At 40.7% G+C, this 26718-nt stretch overlaps 2 protein-coding genes across 6 annotated transcripts; both read right to left on the reverse strand.

Moving 5' to 3' along the window:
- Positions 1–1708: 1708 nt before the first annotated feature.
- Positions 1709–8361, reverse strand: slc39a9 (solute carrier family 39 member 9). 2 transcript variants are annotated; one of them, XM_078277270.1, is made up of 7 exons: positions 7798–8361; positions 7440–7548; positions 5881–6087; positions 4973–5041; positions 4511–4596; positions 3929–4063; positions 1709–2155 (listed from the first exon to the last, which is right to left on the reverse strand). In XM_078277270.1, exons 1-7 carry the CDS (start codon positions 7891–7893, stop codon positions 1922–1924), a joined length of 936 nt encoding a protein of 311 aa, XP_078133396.1. In that variant the 5' UTR covers positions 7894–8361; the 3' UTR covers positions 1709–1921. The 2 variants fall into 2 exon arrangements, with proteins under 2 accessions (XP_078133396.1, XP_078133397.1); XM_078277271.1 differs by having other exon boundaries at positions 1952–2150.
- Positions 8362–9663: 1302 nt separating this feature from the next.
- Positions 9664–26036, reverse strand: rbm25a (RNA binding motif protein 25a). 4 transcript variants are annotated; one of them, XM_078277057.1, is made up of 18 exons: positions 25858–26036; positions 25450–25556; positions 24533–24582; positions 24094–24261; positions 23022–23079; positions 22713–22873; positions 22408–22602; positions 22216–22299; positions 18232–18494; positions 16210–16321; positions 16015–16104; positions 15795–15868; positions 15552–15702; positions 13555–14032; positions 13164–13468; positions 12874–12972; positions 12657–12704; positions 9664–10114 (listed from the first exon to the last, which is right to left on the reverse strand). In XM_078277057.1, exons 2-18 carry the CDS (start codon positions 25553–25555, stop codon positions 10022–10024), a joined length of 2535 nt encoding a protein of 844 aa, XP_078133183.1. In that variant the 5' UTR covers position 25556; positions 25858–26036; the 3' UTR covers positions 9664–10021. The 4 variants fall into 4 exon arrangements, with proteins under 4 accessions (XP_078133183.1, XP_078133185.1, XP_078133182.1 ...); XM_078277059.1 differs by having other exon boundaries at positions 22216–22296; positions 25450–25573; XM_078277056.1 differs by having other exon boundaries at positions 25450–25573.
- Between the last annotated feature and the right edge of the window lie 682 nt (positions 26037–26718).

A 26718-nucleotide genomic window follows, 5' to 3' on the forward strand; every position in this document is an offset into this window, starting at 1 on the left:
CATGAGCTTGGCTGTGAGCAGGCACAGTGATACAGCAACACTCACAATATCCACCTGTCCTGATAGAAGAGGGAGCGGCCTACTTCCATTTGAATGCATTAAGCTAGTTTGAATGGTACTGAGGCGGAGAGGATGTCAGGGAAGGGATGCGTTCGAGAGCTTCTATCTGAATCACATAACAAGTGCTTCTAAGATGAAGGCAAACCCTCTGTAGTAGGACTGGGTACCGAATTCAAAACTTTTTAAAGAACTGACTGAATCGCCTCCTTAGTATTGAGTAAATCTCATCAGCGTCAGTCAGCCAATAAGCACGCAGCATGTTACCAAGATCTTACAGTGCTGCTGATTGGCTGTGTAACGTTACACGCTGTAGAGACACACAGGAAAAACTCTACGTTACGCACAGAGACGAGGCTGGCGCAGTAGGAGCTGGAAAATAAACAAAAGGCTTTCTTTTTGTTAAAATCATTCAGGAACCGGTATCGAAGTCACAGTATTGGTATTGAAAAATATTTAAACGATAACCCAGTCCTACTCTGTAGCAATTTCAGACTCTGCTGCACTTCTGAGAAAGAAATGACTTTGCCCCGATTTCATGTGTGTGATTATTGCTCAGGTATGATTAATTAATGAGGAGTCAACCAACTGAAAAGGAAAAAAAAATTAAAATAAAGAGATTTTGTTCAAAGTTCCCCCTCACAGGATCTGTAACATGTATGTTCACCTGAGCCAATGGTCCCTTAAGGTTTTCATCCAGTTACTGCCCCGTGAGGCAAATCATTCATTCAGAGCTGCTGAAATAACCCTCCACCTCGAAAATACGCTTAATAGTCTATACAGATTGTTTTTTTTCCCCTCCAACCTCTATTTATAGTTACTCTTTAAGTAATCCAGAACAGAAATAAACACGGCCAGAAACTAAACTGATGAAAATAAAATGACAGATCATGGATACATCAAGGCTGGTTGTGTCTTCTCTTTACGCAGCACTCGGGTTTGAGCGGACGAGTAAGTCAACTTTGAGTGGAGTTTTATAGGAGACACCCCATCAGTAGCCATCACAGACAGGCTTCCCATCAGGCCAAGACATTGCTTGTTACAACCAATTCTTTTCCTAGTCGGGCAAACTCACTAGCCAAAGCAAAATATGTTACGAGCATCTAGCTGGTTACCCAGGCTGATGTCTCATCCTGCTTCACAGTTGGCTGCGAGAAAAAGATCTCCGTTGGTAAGAAAATAAGTCAGGAATGTTTACTGCAAAACCTTATGTCGCCTTCACTTCAGGTTTCTGTTTCAACTTGCTATAACAATAATAATAATAATAATTAAAATAATAATAATAATAATAATAATAATATGGCACTTGTTGAAAATCTGCTCAAATTAATCGAATTGTTGCCAAGAGATTTACACTCTGTACAATTACAAAAACGAGAAGTTTGCTTTTTTTGATATCAAACAGGCTCAAATCAAATCTCTCTGTGCAATTGCCATCTAGTAAAACATCACTGTAATGATATCAAGGTTGGTTCTTTGACTTAGCATACTGACAAGCACACTAATGCAACACTGAAAACGCCACGGTGATCAAAATAAACAGAGATGAAAAGGGTCCACCTTCTGGTCTCTCTTGAAAAAAAGATTTCTGGTGAAATAAATGGACACATAAAGTAGCTGTAACATGTTTCGTCGTCACTGTCGGCAGACATTGTTGTGTTCCTCTGTTGTCACGGCAGAAACTCCAATTTCCCCAACATCATTCATTCCGTTTCAAGCTCAGAGCCATTAAGATGTCCCCGCAACGAGCACCGGTCTGGTCCATCGGCAGACAACAAGCAATAAGACATTTAGATCCACGTTGTTTTGAAGTCTCTGTCTCCACATCCCCCACCCCGTCTGGAATCCGTCCTGAACGCTGGGTCTAGTGGTGGTGACCAACGGACAGCACCAGAGGAATGAGGCAGCCCAGCACCAGAGCTCCCACCTCTACCTTGCTCAGTCCTTTCCCTCCGGTCCCTCCCGCGGGGGCGTGGCTGTGGCCGCCGCCCCCGACCTCAGGGAGGACGTGGACGGTGGCAACGTAGAGGAAGGTGCCGGCGGAGAAGAGCATGGCGACTCCGGTCGCGTTGAAGTCTGACAGGGCCTCCTTGCTGCTCTGAGGGGGGGTGGGGGGGGGGGGGGGGGGAAACAAACACAAACAGTGTGAGGCAAACGTTTCCTCTCTGATGGCTCGACTGGTAATGACATTCATCTTAGATTAGATTTGTTATGGCTAATGAAACATCTATCTTATCCTAAACACGACCGGTCAATGTCTCTTGTAGAGAATCCTCAAGACTAACCAGCCATACTGGTTTTTCAAAGACAAAACCCTGACTTGTATTTCACTGAGCAATTTTCTTTTTCATTGTTTAGGCCAGTCTAAGAAGACATTTTACATCAGGCTGAATACTAATAAGTTAAAAGAGCCTTAAGAAGACAGACAAGAAATGCAAGTCCTGCCTCAAGGAGAGTGTTGCATTTGGTTGCACTGAAAACCACCACTGATACAGTGGTGCTCATATGTGTATGAACCCATGCCAGTCCCTCCAGAAAAACGTGATTATGCGATCGCATAATTCAATGCATAATCAGCCAAAGTCCGCATTTTTTTCAAATACGGCGCACTTTCACCGCATAAATTGCAGATTTCCGCGCAAAATATGCAGGGCTTGCATGATTTCATAATCCCCGCATTTTCGTTGCAAAAAAGTCACATATATCTTAGCAGAAAGTTGAAAAATGTTGCGTTTACTTCACACAAGAGCAGCCATTTTCCCCTGTTGCCATGGGAATGTTATGAAGTGACGTGAACATCATCGAAAAGCTGCAAACCCCGCGGTGAAGCCACGATGAAACCGCAGTTTTTGCAAGTTCCCGCAATTTCATCGCATAAAATTGCATAAATATCCTGCATATTCCATCGCTTTTTTTAAGAAAACGTGCGGCATAATCAAGAATTTTTGCCCGCAACAATCACAAAAATACTCCGCATTTTTCTGGAAGGACTGCCATGCTACAGTTGACTAAAATGAAGAATACAAAAATCTTCTTTTGGAAATTGATCTTAATGCCTTAATTAAAAAAAAATGTAAAAATTTTTTTAAAGGACACCAATTTTCTTTGTGAATGAATAATGTATCTTCACCAGTTTATGTATATTATAAATAAATGTTCTTCCTTAAAATACAGGGGGCATAAATGTAGACACCCCTATGTTAAATTCCCATAGAGGCAGGCAGATGTTTATTTTTAAAGGCCAGTTATTTCATAGATCCAGGATACTATGATCCTGATAAAGTTCCCTTGGAATTACAATAGCCCCACATCATCACATCCCCTTCACCATACCTAGAGATTGGCATGGGGTACTTTCCATAAAATCATCTCTCAATGCAAATCAAACCAGCTATTAGGCTAACTGAAATAAAACCATGCCAATCTCTAGGTATGGTGAAGGGTATGTGATGATGGGGCTATTGTATTCCAAAGGCCAAGGGAACTTTATCAGGATCATAGTATCCTGGATCCATGAAATAACTGGCCTTTAAAAATAAACATCTGCCTGCCTCTATGGGAATTTAACATGGGGGTGTACTGACGTATGCCCCCTGTATTTTAAGGAAGAACATTTATTTATTTATTTACGATACATTATTCATTCACAAAGAAAATTGGTGTCCTTAAAGATTGGATTTTTCCTCATTTTCCAAAAGATGATTTTTTTATTCCTCTTTTTACTCAACTTTAGCACGGGTGTCCTAATTTTTTCACATGACACACACACATATATATATATATATAAAAATACGAAGGATTATTCATATTTAATAATTGGTCAAAAGCTGCATCATGTAGCTCCAAAAACAACACTGACTTCAATATTTACCTGACTGAGGCCTAAAAAGGTGAGCATGGAGAGGACAGGCGCTGCCAGGGCAAAGACCAGCAGATGTTTACGGATGCGGTTCCTCTCGAGACCAGCATGCATCAGGAACGAAACCAGACCGAACGCAGCTGGAGCCTGCAGAGGACAGAGCAGTTAAGAGTTCACACAGGTTGACATTTGCAATGTTCTGCTGCTCAGGGCTGAGACCAACGATTATTCCCACTAACGATTAAGCTGCATATTTCATTTGGTACAATGTCAGAAACAGTCTATATCCCAAATTGATATAGTTTACGATCACATAAGACAAAGAAAAGAAGCTAATTCTCACCAATGTGACACTGGAACAAATAAATGTTTGCCATTTTTGCCAGAAAAAAACAAAAAAAACGATTCAACGATGATCAAAATAGCTGGCAACTACTTTTCTATCCGTCAACTAATCGGTTGAATCAATTTGTTTTTTCATCTCTACTGCTGCTAAATGCGTTTAATTTGAATATACCTATCCCTTAAGGCTACATAATAAAAAAGGATGTTAAAAACCATTGATTTACTGTACAAGATATGAGCCATTATTACCTTATGCAGCATGATAGCGACAAAGACAATGAGCTGGACGCTGGTCTGAGAGGTGGAGGCAGCAGCACCCAGAGCCACTCCATCAGCTGGAGACAAAAGACACCGTTGATGACATACCTTTCTTTTATATTCAGCTATTAGTGCAACGACATTAACCAAGTTTAATATTGTAAAAAACAAAAGGGCAACTGTTACCGCCCATTTAATTAATTAATGATCAACAAGTAAACGTAGGTGTAGCAGAGAATGACATCTTCAATAAATAATAGAAAAGGTTAAGTAAATGTTTACACAATGCCAAACATCTATATTGTTATATCTATTGTTCTTTTTGCAAAAGTAACTCATGTGGAAAGAAGACCAATCTCTATCCCAGCAATAATTTGTATTTTAACATTTAAAAAAAAAAAAAATTGTATCTAGTACAATCATTAGGAATCAAATAGTCAATAGCAGATGTACCTGCAGCGTGGACCACCAGACCCAGGGTGGTAGTGATCTTTGAAGAGGCGGCCCTTGCTGACTCTGGATCTAAACCAGACAAAAACAAGTCAAGACAAATTGTACACATGTTTAAAGAAGTGTACATCGAGAGCCAAGGGATAATGACAGAACAGCATCTCCACACTCTGTCTGGCAAGAACCGTGTGGCGTCACCAGTTGGCAGACTTTGTAAACAGTTTGCGGAGCATTAGCTGCTCAGATAAAAAGCTCGGAAATTGTTGGGTACAAAGCGTGGGTGCATCTGGGACGACAGAATTTGCAGTTGAGCCATCTGGGGGTGTTTTGGGTCCAATTCAAGAAAATTATTTTCCTCCGGAGAAGATTAGCACTTGATGAGACTAATGACAAAGCTGCTGCCACCAAGCCCCATTTTCACAAATTAATTCTCCACATATATGATTGCTTTGGGTGATTTTAAAAAGGAACACGCCTCCCAATAAGTGACAAAATATCACCAACATTTTCCTATTTACATGTTGTGATTTGTATAGTCACCGCGTGTATAAATAACAAAGTCTGAGAATATAGTTCCCAGTATGTATACGGTTAGAAGACGGCTGTGTCTCATGTGACCTTGTTATTTGGACACGCTGTGACTATACACATCACAACATTTAAATAGGAAAATGCTGGTGTTATTTTGTCACTTATTCAGAGCAGTAGGCTAGTTGGAACCGGTTACCTCCAGGATCCGTGCTAAGCTAGGCTAGCGGTGGGGGCGTCAGACAGAGTTACAACACGCACGGAGATGAGAAGGGTATGTATGGACTTGTCTAACTCTGGGGGATACGGTGAATAAGCTGAAGTCCCAATAAGTCGGCGTGTTCCTTTAATCTTTGCGTTTGCTATCCCTTGTTAATACTGACCTTCGGTGCTGTGCACATGAGAACTGCCTATCTGGTCCACCAGTAGCATAAAGACGAAGCCCAGGACCAGAGACACTCCGATGCAGGCATGAAGCTGCTCGTGACTGTGCTCGTGTTTCCCGCTGGCACTCCCCAGGGCCGCGTCTGCGTCACCCTTCGCCTCAGACACCTCCACGACTCCAACCTGGCCATGGCTGTGGTGTACACCTGCAGAAACACAGGTTGAAACTGTACTGTTAAAAACACCTTCACACATCTGATTACTGACTCTGCTCGGCAGCACAGACACCACCACAAACCCTGTGTAGCATTCTTCGGAGACACAGAGGAATGTGTCGATGCAGATGATCAGACAAAACAAATATCTGCGTTTGACAAAGTTAGTTACGCAAGAGAACAAATGACGTCAGCTGGTTGTTCTTGCTGAACTTCGCTCTGTTTGAAAAGGATTCAAACTGTTCCACAAAGGCAAATGTCTACATATAATATTGTGTATATATGCTCTATACTTTGTTTCCTTCTGTGTCTTTGTATCCTGTGGCACCCCTCAATTCAATTCAAAGAACTTTATTTGTGGTCAGGCACATTCAGACACAACATACAACAATACATAGTCAATAATCAGACACGAGAATAAATAAAAGCTTAAAAAAACAAACTGTGGGTAGGAGACCTGAAGGCGTCTGAAGCGCTAATAAAGAGTCAAGGACATTAAATCATTTTGCCTTCATTAGATAGCACACAGTAAAGAACGGACAGGACATGAAGTGAGAATATCTCAATTACACGGTCAGCGTCTTTAACCTCGGGGCCACCAGGACAACCAGTCTCAAATCGTTTTAAGCACAGGGCTTTACACGACAAGAACCACAAACCGATGCTGAACAGGCTGAGCTGTGCTGATGAGTAGCCTTCAATATTTAAAGATCACACCACCAGGACCCAGTTAGGTAGGTCTACAAGGAGACAAACTAGTCTGCAGGCTTTCAAACTGAAATCTAGACAGTGCACACTGCTACTACCGCTAAAATATTTGAGTTGTCTCTTTTTTTATTGTTGTTATTTTTTTACATTGTACCCAGCAGGTATACCTGGTAGGCAGTAGTGATGCTGAGGTAATTATCCAGGTGAATAAAGTTAATTAAAACTTGACTGACAGCTGAAAGTATTTGTCAACTGAGAAAATTATTCAGCAAAATATTTAAGTCAATTATCAAGGGGAAAAAAAGCCAAAAGTTCTTTGGTTGCAGTTTCTACAATGCGAGGATTTGCTGATTTTTTTTAAGTCTACATGGTACATTGCATGTTGGACAAAACAAGCAATTTGAGGATGTTCCTTTGGACTTTGGGAAATAGTGGCAGGCGTTATCCACCGTTTTCTGACATTGTATTGCCTAAAACATGAATTAAATTGCAGCCTTACAAATATTAAAGCCGTCTTATACCGACTTGATGGTTCAAACATTATGAAATGCAACAATGCCTTCATCCAAGGGAGTTGGGGAAACAATAGCTGGGTAGTCCTTCCACCTGGGAATCACTGTTGTGGTAAACTCTACCTTCAAGGACTTCTTCATAAAGTGCGTGGACCCCCTCAGGGATGATAACAGCCAGTGCAGTCCCACACAGCAGCCCTGCTCCCAGCACAGTGATCAGCTTCAGCCTTTCCTAGAGAAACACATCACAACAACAGGGACATCTTCAGACATCTTAAGCATGATACACACCAGATTATCTGATGACAGTACAGTTGGCATGATGCAATCACTGCTTTTGATTAAAGGGCACTGATAAGAGATGAACTTTTACCTCTCTGTAAATTTGGAAATGTGTACAGAATAAGCCTAAATGCAGGCTTTCAGGAAGCACTTTTTTTTTATTTATTTTTTTTTAAAGCTTTGCTGGTCATAGACTTACCTCTGAAAAGTTGACTGCTAAAGGTATTGTCCCGGCCACATAACATCCCACCAACATCGCAAGAGACAGCAGGCTGATCGAGCTAAAATCGTCCATGGCTGCACTTTCCTCTTCGGCTAATCTTCTGCTAAGCTAAAACATCAACACCAACCTCCACCTACACTCACTCTTAACACTCACTTTTATTCGTGCTCGTCAAGTTAAATGACATGCCCCGGCATGCAGCTTGGTTAACAATAGCTGTACATTCAATAAACGTCTCTGTTCTGGTACCAGTTCAGCTCGCTTCCAAACATCCACGTTACCTAAACACGGACGTTACAGCCTCTGGCCTCGATTAGCAAAAGCTAAGCTAACTAGGTTCGGCAACTGCCCGGCTCTCAAAATTCACAAATGCGGAATCCTGACACGTAAACATTCACTTGCAAACATCTTTTACGCCACATCGTTTCTTCCAGATTCAGCTGTCAATAATTATAATGCAACTTCCCGACTTGGTTAACAGCTAGCTAACAGAAGACCCTCTTGTTGGTGCTGCTAAAAACTGTATAAAAAAAAAAAAAAGTACTTCCGGGTCACAATTCATCTTCTCAACCTGTCTAAGCAAACCTGCCACGTATCCGCGAGACCCGTTGGAAGAGGAAAGACAAGATGAATTCATAAATGTAAGTGTATGTAAAAGTAACGCCTCACTTTAGTGTTTTTAAGAAACAAATGGGGCTATGTATTATATTAAGACAATAACCTTTGCAAAAATACAAAAAAACTATAAAAACTAAGATTGTGCTCCCTATTTAATGTTTTCACTTAACCCTTGTGTGGTGTTCGGGTCTGTGGGACCCGTTTTCAATGTTTGCTAAAAGAAAAAAATATGCTATTTATTATTTATTCTAACTCAAACTCACTGGCCCTGGCTCACTTTCTGTGAAGAACATAACAAATAACTTATTTCCAATGACTGCACACGGTACACACCCCGTACACATAACTATTACATATGAGGTGTTCGGGTCTACTGGACCCGAGTGTAATAATTGTAGGTGCTATGAAACTTATCTTTCTGCACCTGCTATTCCCACACAATGTTACAAAATTGTTACATTTCAACCACGTTCACCTGTTGTGATTAAGTTCTAAGAAATAAGCACCAATAATGATCAAAAATCTTGTTTCTATTTTTTTTTTTTTTTACCTTTTTTATAATTGAATTTCCTTGTTTTCCTCACAAAAAAACGAAAATGATCATATGATCATAAATGTGATCTCACAGGGGTAAATATGAACCATAAATTATGTATATATCATTGGTAACTGAGCTAAAGTAAACATCTGTTACGTATTCTTACATTAATTGTTATGGCTGGATTGATTTAAAAGCCTAATAATGTGATGGGTCCACCAGACCAGAACATTGGCTGTGTAACAAAAATGTGAACACCACTCAGGGGTTAAAGGCCCTAAACACCCACACAGGTGTTTATAGTTAATGTGGCTGATTGGACCTTTTCCAGGACTGTGTGGGTGGGGTTAGACTGAGTGACTGACTGACTGGTTAAAAAAACAATTACTGTGCATTTGCACACAAAAAAAACGGTAAATTAACATTTATGATTGTGACATTTGGCAAGACTAATAAATTAATTTCCTTGCAGGACATTTTTATTTCAACAAAAAAAGCTGTACAACTCAAAAGTTGATACAATGTATTACTTTTATTTTGGTGCAGTGTCCCTGAATCAGTGTGTAAATTAAAGATCATGCTAATCACATCTATCTATGGTCTCTTGATCATTTTGTGAGGTACTTTTGGGATATTGTATTGAAGAGAAATAAAATAGTTAACACATTAAAGAAAGACAAACAATATTTTTCTAAAAAAAAGCATATTTATTAGTTCACACAATGGAGCAGTGCCTCAACATGACAACAGTAAATCAAAGCAGAATGTGTCCAACGTATTGGAGAACAGACGAGTAAATTTGCCTCAACAAAAGGAAAAAAAATACAACCAAAGTTTTATCATGCAGTATGTTTGTGCAAACCCTTTCTGTTCACAGCACAGACTTTCCTTTCCAAACACACACACACACACACACATTCAAGGCAGCAGCTCCTTGCTGATGGAATGGAGGGGTGGATGGGCACATGTTTACAGTCTGCTGGACCAGAAAACTGTTGGTAGCAGAACTGTGATCTAAGGAAGTCAGACAGAGAAACGCGGTCTTTATTTTACCAGTCCGATCTTCTTTGCTTCCGTTTCATATATCAACAGCCTCCACATTTTTACTATGAAGACTTCGGCTTCTTCATCAAGAACCTAAACACAAACAGGTTGGTTAGACAAACGTTATATCAAACACCTTAATGGATATGCAATGAATCTGACTTGTTACATTTAACTTAGAGGAATTACTAAGGACCAACTGTTTAACAATGTAGCATCTTTAAGCTGCTTCATCTTAAATAAAAACGAAGAGATAATCTGCAGTCATGACGCCTGCCACTGTGACACTGTTCTTTGGAACAGTTGTACTTTGACAAAAACAGTATTTTTTTTTTATTTGCAGAACATGGGAATTGCTGGTCTACCCCTGCCTCGATTGGTCCGTTTGTGTTATTGTGTGACTTTGTTTTTTATACTTTATTTTTTATTGTCATTTTAAATAACGAAACGGACAAAAACAGGGGACACCAGACTGGATCATCATAGGTAAGGTGAAATGCTTGATGCCATGAAAAACAAGAAATGAGAGAAAACCATGTTACATTGCGGTATCCAGGTCTGTGGGTCCTTTGTGTCCACGACTGTTTTGAAATCACAAAAGGTCCTTATGATCAATGACTTTGAAGAGCCTGTGTATTTTAAGGATGGAGGAGTCTTCCACTCAATCATAAGCTAAAGTCCATTCTGTTAACTATATACAGAAAAACAAAGTTCTCCAAACAAAATAAATATTCAGTTAAAAAAAAAAAAAAAATCACTCAAATAAGATTAGCAGTTTTTCCATTATTTTTTATTAATTTTTCATGACTTTGGTCTTGAAAAATGCAAGGGTTAGTTTACATTTACCAAAGTCACAAAATAACACAAACTAACCGATCGAGGCAGCGGTAGACCAGCAACTGAGAGCTAAAATGACTGTTCTTGTCAAAGGAGTCGGGTGACTTTAAAGAGAGCATAGATGGATAGTCTTCAGTTTCCCGTCGGAAAGGGTGCTGTGACAGCAAGATAGAACAGTATTTTTTTTAAATATAGTGTACACTAGGGCTGCACGATTATGGCCAAAATGACAATCACGATTATTTTTGATCAATATTGAAATCACGATTATTTGTTGATTTTAACCAAAACTAATTTTATTGTCACATGGCTAATTCTAACTGCTTTCACATCCATATTGTGCTACATTCCTCCTTTGTTGAAGGATACTATGAAGGAGTATGCCATTTCAGCTGTTGTGTGACCGCTTTCCACACATGCACGTTTGCCGTGAAAAGATACAGGCAACGCAATTTTCTGTTCACGCTAACGGCGCATGTGGTGCCCGGAATCGTCCGGACGAAATAGCAACGCAGATTTCGGTGCTGCCTCATTAAGGTGCCACTTAAATGTCTGCGTTGCGCTCTGATGCTCCGAAACCCACATTAGAGGTAACAGAAACATCGCTGCATGTCACGCTAGTAAACACTAGCGGGTAACGTTAGCCTACCATTAGCTACAGTAGTAACTGGATTAAACACGGCTAAAATGCTGACAGCTAAACGGTGTAGTGTGACTGTATTTCACCGTAGAGGATTCCAACAGCGGGACGCATGCTACAACAGTCTGCAGCTAAAGCTATGAGCTAAAAGACTCAAACTAGCACTGGACACTGCTGTTGTCTGAAAAACACAGACGGGACAAAATGTTGCGTTTACTGGTAAACATCGTGACCGGCTTATGACCGACTGCTATCTGTTGTGGAATTTGCCTCACGTTACTCTGTCCTCTGTGACCGTCTAGAAACTAAGCTGCGCGGTGCAGGGAACAACTCTGATTGGCTCACGGAGGCACGTGATCAGACAGTGGTTTACAGAGCGCTAGATTGGCTTTGCAGGAAAAAAAAAACAAACACTACGGAGCGTTCTATGAATGGAATGACGCATTTTAAATATCGCTCGATCACGTGAATTTGATCGTGGGAAGCCGTGATCGTGATTACAGTTTGATTAATTGTGCAGCCCTAGTGTACACTAACATATCATTTTTTAGGTAGATCTTCTTTACGTGACTAAAATGTTTTGCTGCAGCCCCCGTCCACTAATACACTGCTTAGCTCCTGCGTCAGTAATCCTGCTTGCTTCTCAAAAACTGGGGGGCCAACCGCCATCTACTGGTAAACTCATTTATCGGTATACATTTTGGCTACATGTGATGTGGTTTACTATATTTTGCCAGTTTGTTTTAGTATAAACCAACCATATACCTCAAATAAGGAGAAGTATGAATTGAAATTAAAGCCAGGAACACACCGGCCGAAAAGCGCCCGGAAGCGTAGATTCGTGCCCGATCGCACACCTGGCTGTTTTAATTTGTTTTATTTTGTAAAGTATCCGGCCGCGCTGTGGCCTTCCTGTATTTGATTATCGCCGCTCGCAGAAGAAATAGAGGAGATGGCAAAACGATCGCTGCAGTGCTGCTGCGCTCCTGATCGCGGCCGGTGTGGCCGGACAGATTGGATAACATGAGTGCCAAAATGAAAATAATTCTGCTTCACGGCGCTTTACGTGTCCTGTGTGTTTTTGGCGTAAGCCCAACAAGTGAGCACATCAGGTTCAAATAACATTCAAACAGACTTTGGCTTTGTGATTCAACTTACCATAGCAACATCATCAAGAATACCCTGAGGGGTGCTGTGTGCCATCACCTGGAGAGAAAAGGAAAAAAAACAACAAACATTTAAAATGAGCAGCTGTGCAACACAACAAATTTAAAGACACAGAAAAAAAAAAAGCTATGAATGTAATGAATTAATATATTAAGAAGCTTTCATATTTTCCACAGGAAGCAGCTTTTTAAATGAAATAATCACAAACCTTTGAACAGACAAAATCAACCAGTGTGGCCTCCTCCTCGCCGATGTATTCAATAATCTTCTTATTGATCCAGGGTTTAATGCGGCGATCCATCAGAGTCTAAATAAAGGACAATTAGAACAACACAGGGGCTCATTTTCTATTACTGAACATTTTATGAGGAAATAAGCCACTGAATTATTAAATCGATGAATGTAGATGAGAACCTAAACCCTACTGCAACAAGACGGAATATGAATTATTACACTCTTTGACCTTTTGAACACTGTAATATGCCAGAGGCTCTTTACCGAGTCAACCATAGTCCAGTCCAGAGGGTAGGAGAAGAGCTCGGGCCTGGCTGTGGGGATCTTCTCAATAAGACTCTTTATGTGCTTGCGTTTCTCCTCTGTGTTGACGCTGCCTTTGGCCCCTGGAATTTCTGCCCCATCCAAGCCCAGACTCTTGTCGTCATCACCGTAGTCCAGCGGAACCAGTTTCCTTTTGCGAGGTTGCTCATCGGCCTCCTCATCATCAAACTTGTTGAAAACACTTTCCACAGTCGCCAGCTTCTTCCGCTTTCCGACGTTGGGCTGGCTGGGACTGTTGGTGGCACCTGAAGAAGAGAAACCCCAGTTATTTCTGCCCAAAGCAGCTAAAGAAATACATCCCTCCATGTCCTTCCTTTGCTACAGTACTCACCCAGTTTGAGACTGAGACCAATCTTGGGCCGGTGTTCCTCCGGAGGTTGGACCTCGGGAGTGTTTTCGCCTGGAATGATGATGCCACAGGGAGATTCGTTGCCGGGTGTGTTTGGAGTCGCGTTCCCACTGGCAGATGAAACTGAGGGAGCAGTGGTGATTGGTCGCATGATGGGTTTGAGTTGCGGCTTGGCCTCTTGTGAGTCCTCACCATCGCGGTAGTCATCCTCCTCCCCTTCCTCTTCCTCATCATCATCCGAATGCTGCTGGGGGGCTCGAGGCACCGGCTCTGCGGGCCTTCCTGTCCCTCTCTTTTCGCGATCCCGTTCCCGTTCCCGATCTCGTTCTCGATCCCGTTCCCGATCTCGTTCCCGATCTCGTTCCCGATCTCGTTCCTTGTGAGCCTTCTCCTGGTTCACGTCCTCCTCGGGTTCAAGTTTCAGAGGAGGCTGTCGTCTGCGCTCTGCCTCCTCCTCCATCTACACAAATATACATGACACATGAACAATGACCTCACATTCTGGTGCACTTTTCATTTCTGCGTTAGGATATCAATATCTGGTGACTGGTGACATTTTAATAACAGATGCATTATCATCATTACAGATTGGACACCAAAAAGCAGACAGAAAAAGGGAAACTTCAAGAGAAAAACTGAAGTTTACTATATGTACCTATATTTCTACAACAAAAATACTTATCACATCACACAGATTAACAGAGTAGAGCTTTCCCATAGCAACGCAAATGTGTCGGAATTTACCAAAGCGGTGGAAACTGACTTATTTAGACTTGTAGAGGCTACTTTGTGTTTGTTTCAGCTTTAGTCGGACTTTGGATACATTTTTTGTAAATACAAGGTGAAAACGCTCCATGTAATGAGCTCTCCTTTTCATCCAGCTTCATCCGTATGTTTGGCAGTGCAATCTGCATTCTCCAGGTTTCTCCTGATTTCCCCCTAACCTGATTACGGCTATCATTTCTGGTTTACATGACAGTTAAAGGGATACTTCACCGATTTAGCATTGAGCTTTGTATCAGTAGAAACCCGGTAGTATTTTTGAATGGCCGTGCTTCCTTCCGATGCCGCTAGCCGGGGAAAGGGACCTCGACAGCAGTGTGCAGGAGTGGAAAGCGAACGCTAGCTGGCCACCTGTTCCATCAATCCTGCTTGCAAGTGTCCACTCATTAGACAACAAACCGGACTACATCCAACTTCAACGAAACTCCCGACGCGAGTTCAGAGACTGCTGTGTTTTTGTTGTTGTGGAAACAACAGTGTACCGGACTATCCAGCTACCAGGCCTGCTAGCCTTCCGAGCAGATAGAGATGCTGCTCTGTCGCTGGGTAAGACTAGCGGAGGTGGGCTGTTTTAACACAGACTGGTGCAGAAATGGGGGTGCTTGTATCCAACTAACTGCCAACTGCTGGTGGAGTTTGTGACTGTTAAATGCCGACCATTCTACATTCCACGCAAATTTACGGCTCTGTTTATACTCGGTGTTTACAGCCCACCAAGCGCTAATGCTAGTATGCGTTAGCTGAACTTTACGGAGCATATAAATGCGTGTGCACTAAATATATCCTGTTTCTTATGTCGTTTTTATATATTTTACTTGTGTAACACCACTTGAGCCACGGTGAAACGTTGTTTCGTGTATATGGTTGAAATGACAAAACACACTTGAGTTGAGTTGACTGGCTCACTGTCTGTCTGTCTGTAAAGGGTAGGTGTGGCTTGGGAGTGGACTCTAAAGCAGCGAAGCAAGTGCATTCTGGGAATTGGTGTCTTTCATCATTCACATGAGCCAAAAACACATTTTCTGGCTTTTCTCGGCCTAGAAGGCACCAATTTCAGAAAAAAAAAGAAAAATTCACATTTCTACTACATGTGACCCAATTTAAAAGATATATTCATCTTTCCAATGGTGAAATATGCCTTTAAGATATCAGCAACAGGGTTACTAAAATGTATGTAACTGGAATGATTGACTCACTCTCTGCAGCTCAGCATCAGGGTCAGGGTGGCCTTCAGCCAGAAGCCTCTGCCTGATCTCCTCCAGCTCCTCCTTCTCCCTCTTCCGGTCTCGCTCGTCCAATTCTGTCTCCTTTTCTCGGTCACGAAGTCGCTTCTGCAAAGCGCTGCCCCTGAGGATGAGAATTAGAGGTCAAGTAAGGAGAAATTCAAAACACAGGCAAAAGTGTGCCTCACACTTTCAAATGTACATTAAGATAATCACCTGTAGTATTTTGGATCGTCTCTGTCGTCGTCATAATCTTCAAGAAATTCTTTCAGCCTTTTGGCTTCTTTCATCTGAATTTGAACACAGTAACAATTAGTGTATCAGCATAAATCCAGTAACTCATCCTCACATATCTGACATTATAAATCATCTAAAAACCAACAGGCATAATTATCGTCTAGCTGTTCGATATGGTGTGGTAACCATTCATGTATACCATTTCACGACGCCTCTCGTCCTCCCTCTCCGTTTCTTTGCTGTAGTCACGAGCCTTCTTCCTCTCCCGGATCTCCCAGTTTTTCAGGCGCTTTTAAGAAGAAAAATAATTCAACCATCACCAAGTCATTAAATTCATTTCTTTATGTGCAAATATTTTAAATCAATCAAAAAGACAGAATAATGATATAGGTACTTCTTGGTAAGCCGCCTCCTTGTCTCTAAGCCTTCTCTCGAGTCTCCTCCGTTCGTACACGTCCTCCTCATCTTCTTCACGGTCTCGCTTTTTTTCTTCTCTGGTCCTCTCTCTGTAGAAGACAACTAAATTAGTTTGACACCAGTAACATAATAATATCTTAAAGTTGAAATGAGGAGAACACTTTTTAATAAATGTAACAACAACGTCAATCACTTTTCACTTGTAGACAGATGCCTTAGCCAGCACCAACTGCCAAAAGCAGAGCTGCACTTTACTACAGTGGCTTCATTATTTCATATTTGCATGAGCCAGTACACTTGTTTACCTATACACTGAATACCAATACACTGACTACCATGTATTTGCTGCACCCAATGCACCCATTTAGAAGCTGTTCTGGAGCTTTCAATCAAAACAAGTAGCATGACTGCCTCACGGTTGTATGCCTCCAGCAACAAGTTCAGTTTACGTCCATGTCTGTCCAGACTCATTTGTAGTGAAGATTTTAAAGTAGGGCTGTCAGCATTAATGCGTTAATCGCGATGCAATTAAGGGCCGAGCATAAAGCAGTGAAATAAGTTATTGTTATAGTGATTACATTATTATTAAACATTTAATTTTGACATTATGGCCTTAGCAATAAACAAGCCATTCTTTAATGTCGCTAACTGTTTAGTACCCTTCTTTAAAGAACTTTAACTTTCTTAAAAAGTATCAGTTCAGGCACCGTTAAGGCACCAGTACCATTTTAAAAGTACCGCTTTAGCACCGGTATCCAAACCAAACAATACCCGACCCTAATATTGACTCTAGATTCAAATGTGTGACTAGATTAAATACATAATAAACAAATACAAATCTTAAAATCAAGTTCGTAAAGTCATTTTCTTGCATTCATTTGATTCCCAATCAAGATACACTGGTAAGAATTGCTTTCCATTGTTAATATGTACTTAAAAAAAAACAGTTCTGAAATGCAAAATAGAATTTTAACCATGTGATAAAACATGCGATTAATCGCGGTTAACTATAGGAATTCAACGATTAATCGCGATTAAGAAAATGTAATCGTTTGACAGCCCTACTTTAAAAGGTATTTTTATAAAAAAGATATTAAGTATATTATTAAATATGGTCCCAATCTACTGTTATGTTCCTGAGTTATTGCGTTGATAACGGCGAGAAAAGCGGTTTTGCTGACGTCACAGTGAAGTTGACCTTTGGGATATAAAATCTCATCACTTCATTAAATTTTCCCCATAACATTTATGAATTTTCTGTCATAACTAGCATACGACTTCTTGAGTTATGGCCAGAAATGTGTTACGTGAGGTCACAGTGCCTTTTACCCTTGACCACCAAATTTAAAATTCTCATCCTTGAGTCCATTTGGACGTTTTAAACATATTTGAATAAATTCCCACCAGGCATTCCTAAAATATAGCACTCATGAGCATGGGACAAACAACCCGAAAACATGATGCCTCCGGCCACGACTATCGCTGGTGCGGAGGCATAAAAAGGCGATTATCATCAGCATGTTTTGTTAACCCTTTGTCAGGGGAAAGTCGAGGGAACGGTGCAGCCATTTTGAAAGCCGTTTGGTTTAGTTGATTTGTATGACGTTATAATGAAAGGTGTGCTTAATGTTTTGTTTCTCTGTAATTTATGTTGGATGGTAAAAATGCAGTCACCGATTTACTAGCCTTGTTCCAGACTTATCGTTATACATCAGCGATTCAGATAGATGAATAATGAAGCAAGTGACAAATTTACAACACTTAAGTACGGATGATGGTAAGATGGAGGCTCGCCTTGGACCAATCAGTAGAAACATGCATCATCATTTTATCCCAATTATACTTGTGCTGCCGCATTTTATTCATTTGACCTGTAAATATAGCCCCTCTACTCGTGGTTTTATACACTAGAACATACTGTCACAATGAGCCATGTGCTTTGACTTGCATTACAAGGACAACTGAGCATCAGGTCTGACATCACAGGCCTCCCACTGACCTCGATCTGCTGCGGTCTTCACTGACGTCTCGACTCCTCTCCCTCTCCCTCTCTCGCTCCTTCGTCCTCTCCCGTTCGCGATCTCTCTCCCGTTCGCGATCTCTGTCTCTTTCCCGCTCCTTGTCCCTCTCCCTCTCCCTTTCCTTCTCTTTCTCGCGGTCGCGGCGCTCCCTCTCCCGCTCCCGCTCTTTGTCCCTCTCCCTCCTTTCCCTCTCGATCTCCAGTCGCTCCTTCTCTTTCTTTCCTTTTTCCTCCTCAAGTTTCTGCAGGAGCCCAACAGGAAGAAAAGGGAAAACATGCGTTACTAGACTTTCAATAGCGAAAAAAGATCATACTAAAACACACATCATCAGCACGATACTTGAAATGATTTTGACTCCCTTGGCCAGACATGCTCACATACTGCCATGACTCATTGCCTTGGAGAGACTGGCTGCTGCAAGTGAGGAAGTCCTCTTAGCCCTGGCGTTTCCTCCAGGAAGAGCTGTCCGCTGTTTGAGCAAGTTTAATGCAGATACCGCTCAATTTAGGACACGCTTATTTAAAACCATAAAAAAAAAAAAAAAGGGTCAATCTTGAAAGGTCAATGTTGAAAAACATCTAAAAACTTCAAATGTAATCTGTGCTAAAAAAAAAAAAAAAGAGTTACGGCCAGAGAGGAAGTTCAAACCATCTAAGAGTAAAAGCTCTTGTGTTTTATCAACACATTTACATTATTGAATTTTTGTTACATAAAAGTGTTGTCCATAGATCATTTCCTGACCTGGCTCCAGTATCCGGCCTTCCCATTTATCACATACGCTAATATTGAATTCTTTTTTCACATATATGTAACAGGTCAACTCAACCTCGACCCTCTGCATCTACTATGTGCTCTATGGTGATTTGAGACGATGCTCTGATGTCATAAAAACGCAGTTGTAGGCGAATACATACTGGTGAAACCTATATCTGCCCACTTTCCAAATCAATGTGCATTCAGGCAAATGCTGAAAAGTAATAGATTTGACCTTACGCAAGGGATATATGCATAATGTTTGACATGAAGTTATACCACAACATCAACATGTCAATATGGTGCAAGTGGTCCACGTTAACGTAATGCTTTATGCACTCGGCTTTAAACAATTCCTTGGGTTTAATTCAAAGTGGGGCTACTCATGCAACACTTATAAAAAGCATAGGATGAAAGCATTACCAAGTACCAAGTCAGCTTTGAACCATCAGGTCAACACGTTCTAGCTAAACACTTAAGATCACCGCTATATAACGCCCTGGTTTAGTATTACCTATTGATGCTAAGTGGATTAAAACAAGCCAAAGCTTAACATGGCAAACGGCCCCAACTAAGTGAATTACATCATCAGCTCCCATGTGTTCTCTACATGGTCATCTGAGATGCAGGGGAGCAGTGTCAGACTGCAATGCAAGTGCTGCCCTGCAACAGCTCTGTATGCAGCCGTGTGACAGACCGGACTGGGAGTACATTGTGTTGCAGAAGTGGTTTTTATATTTCCAATGTAATCTGTGGTAAATAGTACAAAATTGCAACACAAATGGTCACAGATTTTTTTATTTTACAGCATGAAATAAAATACTTGAAAGTCGTGGGATGGGAGGAATGATTTGCTATATTTTTATTTGCTGAGATTCAAAGAGAAAGGTGACCAGACATGCTTTTAGATGCCAGAGATTCTGTACAGCACCAGATACCTCTTGCAAAAATCAATTCCCTCTGGGCAAACAGTGTACATCTGTGGTTTGAACATTTCCAATAGTGCTTATTATTATATTTCTGCCAGCTTATCTGGAATCTACTCTAAAGTGTTGACCATTTGTCTGCTTTCTAACTAGATGACATCAAAATCATGGCATTTTCTACAGACCGTTTTGGAGCTATTGGTGTGCAACTCACAGGTGATGAACTACGGTTTCAGCCCATCTCTGCCCCTACACATCCTACAGGCTACGTGTGGGAGGAAAAGCAGGTCATGTGTAAAGTCAACATAATCAGGAAAAATGTCCAAACGATACCTGTGAAGCAGTTTATCTAATTACAGCTCAGCCACATGAACAACATCAATAACAACTTAAATTCATGTCGGAAACAAGTCAGATACTGTATTCCATTTTGTCACAAGGAAATTAGTAAAACAGTCTTACCTGTAGGTCGTCTTCTAGTGTCTTTGGCCTCTCCAACCCAATAAATAATATAATAAACCTTAGCCGAGTCAGACCCACAGTCCAAACAGTCTCCTTACTGATTTAACAAATGTCCAACAGCTGTTAGTGTTAAGTGCTGTCGGAAATGTGGGTCTGACAGCTGTTAATTGACAAAAATAAAGACGAGGAAAGGTTGAAAGAGGTCTGAACTACCGGTTCTTTGTGAGCTATATGTTCTACATTGTAATTTAGCTTAACTTGATTCAAATTAGCATTTGTAAACCATGGTTAGCATGTTTTCCTCCAGTCCGGAGGGAGGGCTTTAACACACCTGGGCAATTCACAGTACCTCACGAGATGTCAGTTAACTATCTGGCTCTCACTGTATTGTCCTGTTCTCTATCTTATTTCCATCCTACAACTTACCTCTTGTTCTAAAATTCCATTCATGGAAAAATGCAGATTTTGCAGCTGGTTTGAAGGATACTGCTTGAGACTAAACTGACATTTTGTACACGGTCACTGAGGTGGGCTATATTAGGTTGCATGCAAATTGACAGAAGTTGTCATCCTCCTATCAGATGATTCCTACTGCATGTCTCACATATCACACAATTTATGTTCATCCTCATATGACCCTCCGCTGCAACAGTGTTTGAAATTGGATTAAAGTTGAGTTCCATGAGGTGTTTTGTCCCTGCAGCTTTGTCCTCCTCATTCAAACACTAAAAGTGTCAATGTGATTCACAAATCCACTTATATATTTAATGCATTTCCTTTTTCTCTCATTGTTTAACTAAAGAGATGGGAGTGGAGTCACTTAGACACAGAAGAGAAGAAAGAAAGAGTCTGAAAACAAAACTAGAAAAAAAAAAAAAATATTCAAGCACTTACCTTGTATGTCTTCAGACCACAGAGTGCTGTGGAGGGGCGCTCCCTGCTTTTAGTAATACTACAGGCTGCAGTTCAAACTACTGCAGTGGTTAGGCTAGTGTGTTCTTCAGACACATCATTTACCATCTGAGGACCTGCAGAGGTTCACTGAGCTGCCCTGATTGAGTACAACATGCAATATTCGGACATCACTAGCAATGTGTACATTCCAGCTCCAGCACTAGTGGCACTTTGCCTGCCTGCCCCCCCGAGTCGAAGTGTAAATAGAAAGAATGGAAGTCAACTGAGAGCCAGTTGCCCCTCTGCACACCCTCCAGAAGGGAGCGCCCAACATGAGTCAAGAAGAAATGAAAGATCATACTTACATCCTATCCTCGCAACTTTTTCCAAAGCTGAGATTCTGAGATTCATCTTGATCTAGTCACCAAATGAACTCTACCACATTGGTGGGGTTTAATCAATAGATTAGCTTTAGATGGAATTTAACATTGTGTCCATGCACTCTGTGTGATGACTTTAGCTTGTGCAGAGCTCAAACCTTTAGTCTCAAATCAGTATTAGGAAGAATAATAATAATAATAATAATAATAATATTTCCAATTTGGAAACACTGACAGATTCTATAAAGCCACCAATGAGTGGTTGATGTAGTATTCTAACACTTTAAGTCTTTAATACTATTAAATATTTGAATCAACATCTACTTTTTATTCCTTTAATGTTTGAATTTCACTAACTAATCTATACATGAACACACTCCCTCCTTACTATAGTTGACAGTAACAGAGCAATCTTAGGGAGGAATTACCGCCATACATTATTAAATTGCAGCTCCTTAGGCTGTTGAGGAATTTCTAATTACAAATGTGGAGGATTTCTTCTCCAAAGCCTATATTACAGAGTAATAACAGCAGTTTGATACATTACCTTGTGTGTGTCCCGGAATTTACTGATCTCTCTGGAAATCAAGTCTCTCTTGTCATCCTCCATCTCCATGGCATTGATATCCTCCTTACACAAAGAAGACAGACAAGAAGAAAAAAAAAAAACACACTAAGTACTCAGCAGTTACCATAACCGTTTCAAATCACAGGACATCTTAAATCATGCAAACAATACCTCCTCTTTCTTTTCTTTCCGCTTCTTGTTGCGAGGTTGACTGTCAGGGTCCTGCGAGGGAGCATTGAGCTCACTTGCATACTCTCGGATGAGGACATCTATAGCCCCCTTCACCACCTGGTCCCGGCGCAGTGTTTCTTCATCGAGAACCTCCTCGTCATCTTCATCCCCATTCTTTGACCCACTACTGGCTCCCTATATGTTAAAGCCAGAAAAATGGGAGAAACAAACTTGTAAACCCAATTTAACAGAAGTTAAGTATCAGAAAGGTTTTGGGTTTTTTGCTCAGCAGGTGAACAGCATACCCCATTGGCACTCCTCTTCTTGGCCTTCCACTCATCTAGCTGGGCCTTGGTTTTGGCATCTACCTTCACCAACAGCTTCTTATCACCTAAGAGCAACTCGTGCAGAAGTCTGAGGGCTCGCAGTGTGGATTCAGGCTCCTTATACTCACAGAACCCAAAGGCTTCCAGGAGAGCAGATTTAAAAAGTTAGTCTCTTCCTGTTACTAAGTGCCAAAAAAGCTTTCAAAGCTGTAAAAAGTGAATGGGATTACAGTGACTAATGCATTCACATCATGAGAAAATGGTTTAAATGGGTTGTGCAAATTTTACCTTGAAGTTTCCCAGAGGCACCTTGGACCCTTTTCCAGCTTAGAACAATACCACATTTCTACATTAAAAAAAGAACAGGAAAAGAAAGAATAATTTAACTTCACATTACAAAAGTTAATGTTTAACTCTAGCAGACCTAAGGTCATTTTTAGAATTCATTGTCCGTCTGGTTTTACTTTCTAAAAAAAACTTGTAAAACATCGACCCTATTGTCCACAGTCAATCTATAAACATCATTTTTGTCAGGACAAACTGGCCTATTAGAATGTGTGCTGCAGTGAGGTCACTTGGATGTAAAAAAAAAAGGTTGTGCGACCATAAAGACAAATAAATAAATAAAACGGAACATGAATCTCACAGATATGTATTGATATCACACACAGAGCAGTAAAAGCTAAGCCAATCTCCTGTCTAAAACAATTCTCATAGCCTATGTCTTGGGAGTCAAACTGTGAAGAAATAATAACATACAGTTGACAAAATATCTAAAAAAAATTTAAAAAAAAAAAGTTTGGATTTATTGCTCAACGACCCAAAAAAAAAGGCACGCGTTCCAGGCTGGATAGAAAAGCTCCTGTAAGGGCTGTAGAGACACCAAAGACACCCCCGTGATGGTTAGATCGTTAGCTTTCAGCTGCAAAAAAAACGGTAAGTCGCTATCTCTTATGGCTATAAAATGATTAAAATATGAATCAGAGGTGGCGTATTTCATCGTATACGATAAGGTCGTTCTGAGGGTTAATCAATACTCACTGATAAGTTGGCGCAATAGTATTTGTGTGTCCCTGAGACACGTGTCTGACATGTGAAATAAGTGTGGGGCAGCCATGACCCAAACCTGTTAAATAGGTCATGCATTGTTTTTGTGTGTAAAACTGGTTTGCTTTGAGTGGTGCTGCATACCTTGATAATGTGTTGGAGCTTTGAGTTTGTGCAAACTCCAATAAGTGTCCGTCACTTGCAACTCTTTTCCTAAGCAACTCACTGTTGCTGCCTATTATTTATAGCTTGACTTTCATTGGAGCATTTTCTGAACAACAACAGACGGAGTGGTTAAACCCTGTCAACTCACCGCTAGAAGCTGTCTGACCAACATGTCAGATGCCTTTTCAGAGATGTTCCCTACAAATACAGTGGTGGTGGGGCCACCACTGTCATCCGTGTCCTTGGCTCTGATCATAGGCTCCTTCTTCGGAAGCATTGGCTTATGTGCTACAGCAACTGTGGTCGGGACAAGAACCTGCAACATCAAATTACATTTTAGATATTCAATTGTTGCTCTGGATAAGAGTAACAACAGAAGAAACAAAAGGAAAAACTGCAAACATTAGCAGAATCTGATAGTAAGTGTAAGGGTCGGTTAAACTGGCAGCAGACTGGCCAAAAACAAACTGTATAACTGAACTAAACTGATAATGTGTAAGTATGATGTATTTAATAGCAGGTCATACAAAACAGTTGATTCAGAAGCTTCAATTGACATGCACTAAGAAGTCCAGTTTCTAACTTACTGTGGGTGTGGGGGTCACGACACCCATATGAACCGGGATCATGGGAGTACCTGAAAAGAGAAACAAAATACAATAATTAAACAAACAATGTATTGAGGCATGCAACTACACACAACCACAGAAAATGATATATTGTTTTGTGTGCGACTACCCGAGGTAATAACCAACAAGGTTTACCAAACAAACGCTGGAAACTGTCTTGCTATTTTTTTTATGCAATAAGAATGATTTGTGATATGATTTTCTGTTTATTTCCTAACAAATTTCCCTTACCATTTTCAGGTACAGATCACTTACCTTTTTGGGGTTCATTGGCCCATTTTTGTTTTTCGTTTTGACCGCAGTATCTCGGATAATTTTCAGAGATAGTCTGCTGTTAACGGGTGTTTCTGTCTGACATCAAATCAAAATGTGAGCCCAGTAGCCAAAGATTTGTTACAGAAACATTGTCACACTGCTTCTGCTCTTTCCCTCTCACAGAGGTGGCCGAAGTTATTGAAATGCAACAGAACAAACAGGGATTCACAGGAAACACTCTTGGCACCTCAAAATGTAATTGTGCCCTTGGCTCCTAGGATTGTTTAGGCCTAGATGTGTGAAACCTTATACAGGTGTTGTTGACAAGATGTATAAGCTATGTGTAGTGTTTTACATAACGTGGCATAAAGTATGCCTTGGTTATGAACTAGCGTAGGTTATGTTTTATTCGCATGCCAAACAAGCACATTCTCAGAAACTAGAAGAATTTAGCATTCAAATAGCCCCAATTTAACTCCTACTGGTATGAGCTTTTCATTTGGGTAATGCTAATAGGCGACAAAAAAAAGGTGCATATTATCAGGCTACACACAGGGACATGAGCCTAATTTACAAACACACCGCTGTTACTGCCGATGTGATGTATTCAATAAGGTTACCTGGCGGGACAGCCTGTCCAAATCCCGCATACTGAGGAGGTGGGATCCTGGGAGGTAACTGCGGGATGCCAATCTGCTGGCGGTTGAGCGGAGGAGGGTATGACATCCTGAAACATACAGGAACCTATGAGGAAGAGAGGATGTGAAAGAGGAGAACTGAACACCAAGGAAACACTGTTGACGTTAATCACTGTTAATGTCAAGTTCATCATAGTTTTACATCTTTAACATGGATAGCGCAACTGACTGGCTAACGTTACAAACTAGCTAAGCAGGTTTTAGTCGCGAAGTGGGCTTCCTCCTCGTTTACGTTAACTAGCTAGCTAAATTAGCGCAAGCTAGCTAGCACGTAGTGTGTGGCCTTGCTAGTTCACGTTAGCTTCAGCGGTCATGTGCGAATTTACTCACCTGCAATCGAGTGTAAAATAAAAACTAGTGTCTAATAATACTATGTGTTATCCGAATAAAATCCCATTAAATACGGTTAACAGAAAAACGTAACGCTAAAGATTAGCGTTGTAATTACCACCGGCGCTGCAAGAACCCCTATGTTACAAATAACTGGGACCTTTTCTTTTCGAAATGAATCATGGGATAGCACAGCATTGATGTTGGCTTTTCAGCCCTAAATTCAGTCTCTCAGGCAGCCCCCCTACCCTTAGCTTGCCTCCTAGGCAGACCTTCCACTACATGTTGGCATTGTAGCCTTAAGATGTACAAGATTTCCTGAGGGACTTCGTCATCTTTTCTGTATCCTGAAAAAAAAATCAATTAACCGAGTGAAATATAATACTGGAAAATGCTTGCAATAAAGTGTTAATTCATTCAAAGATGCAAGATGGATGATTATATTCCAATAATAAACCTTAAAAAATCTTGCCAACATGAACTAAAAAAAAATCAAAATCATATTGGTCATAAGGTTTTCACTTAACAGGGATTTGCCTTAGTGTACAAAATGATGAATGACATTTATCCAAAGTTTTCTTAAATTTCATAGATTAGAAGCGGGGTGATTGGAAAAAATAATGGACAGATAAATTGAATGAAAATAATTTTTAGATGCAGCCGTACACTAAACATCATGTCTGTTTTATTTTGTCTAACTCACTTTATGTTTGCATCGTGCAGCAGTAGGCCTACAGACTTCAAAACAGTCACTGCATGCATTTCCATTCATCACTAAAGTAACAGAAAATCAAAAAGAAAATTCAAAATTGGACCAACTCAACAGTTTTAAATTTGTCTAGGTATGTCTTAATGTAGCTA

Source organism: Sander vitreus, chromosome 20 (assembly GCF_031162955.1).
Source record: "Sander vitreus isolate 19-12246 chromosome 20, sanVit1, whole genome shotgun sequence".
NCBI classification, from domain to species: domain Eukaryota; kingdom Metazoa; phylum Chordata; class Actinopteri; order Perciformes; family Percidae; genus Sander; species Sander vitreus.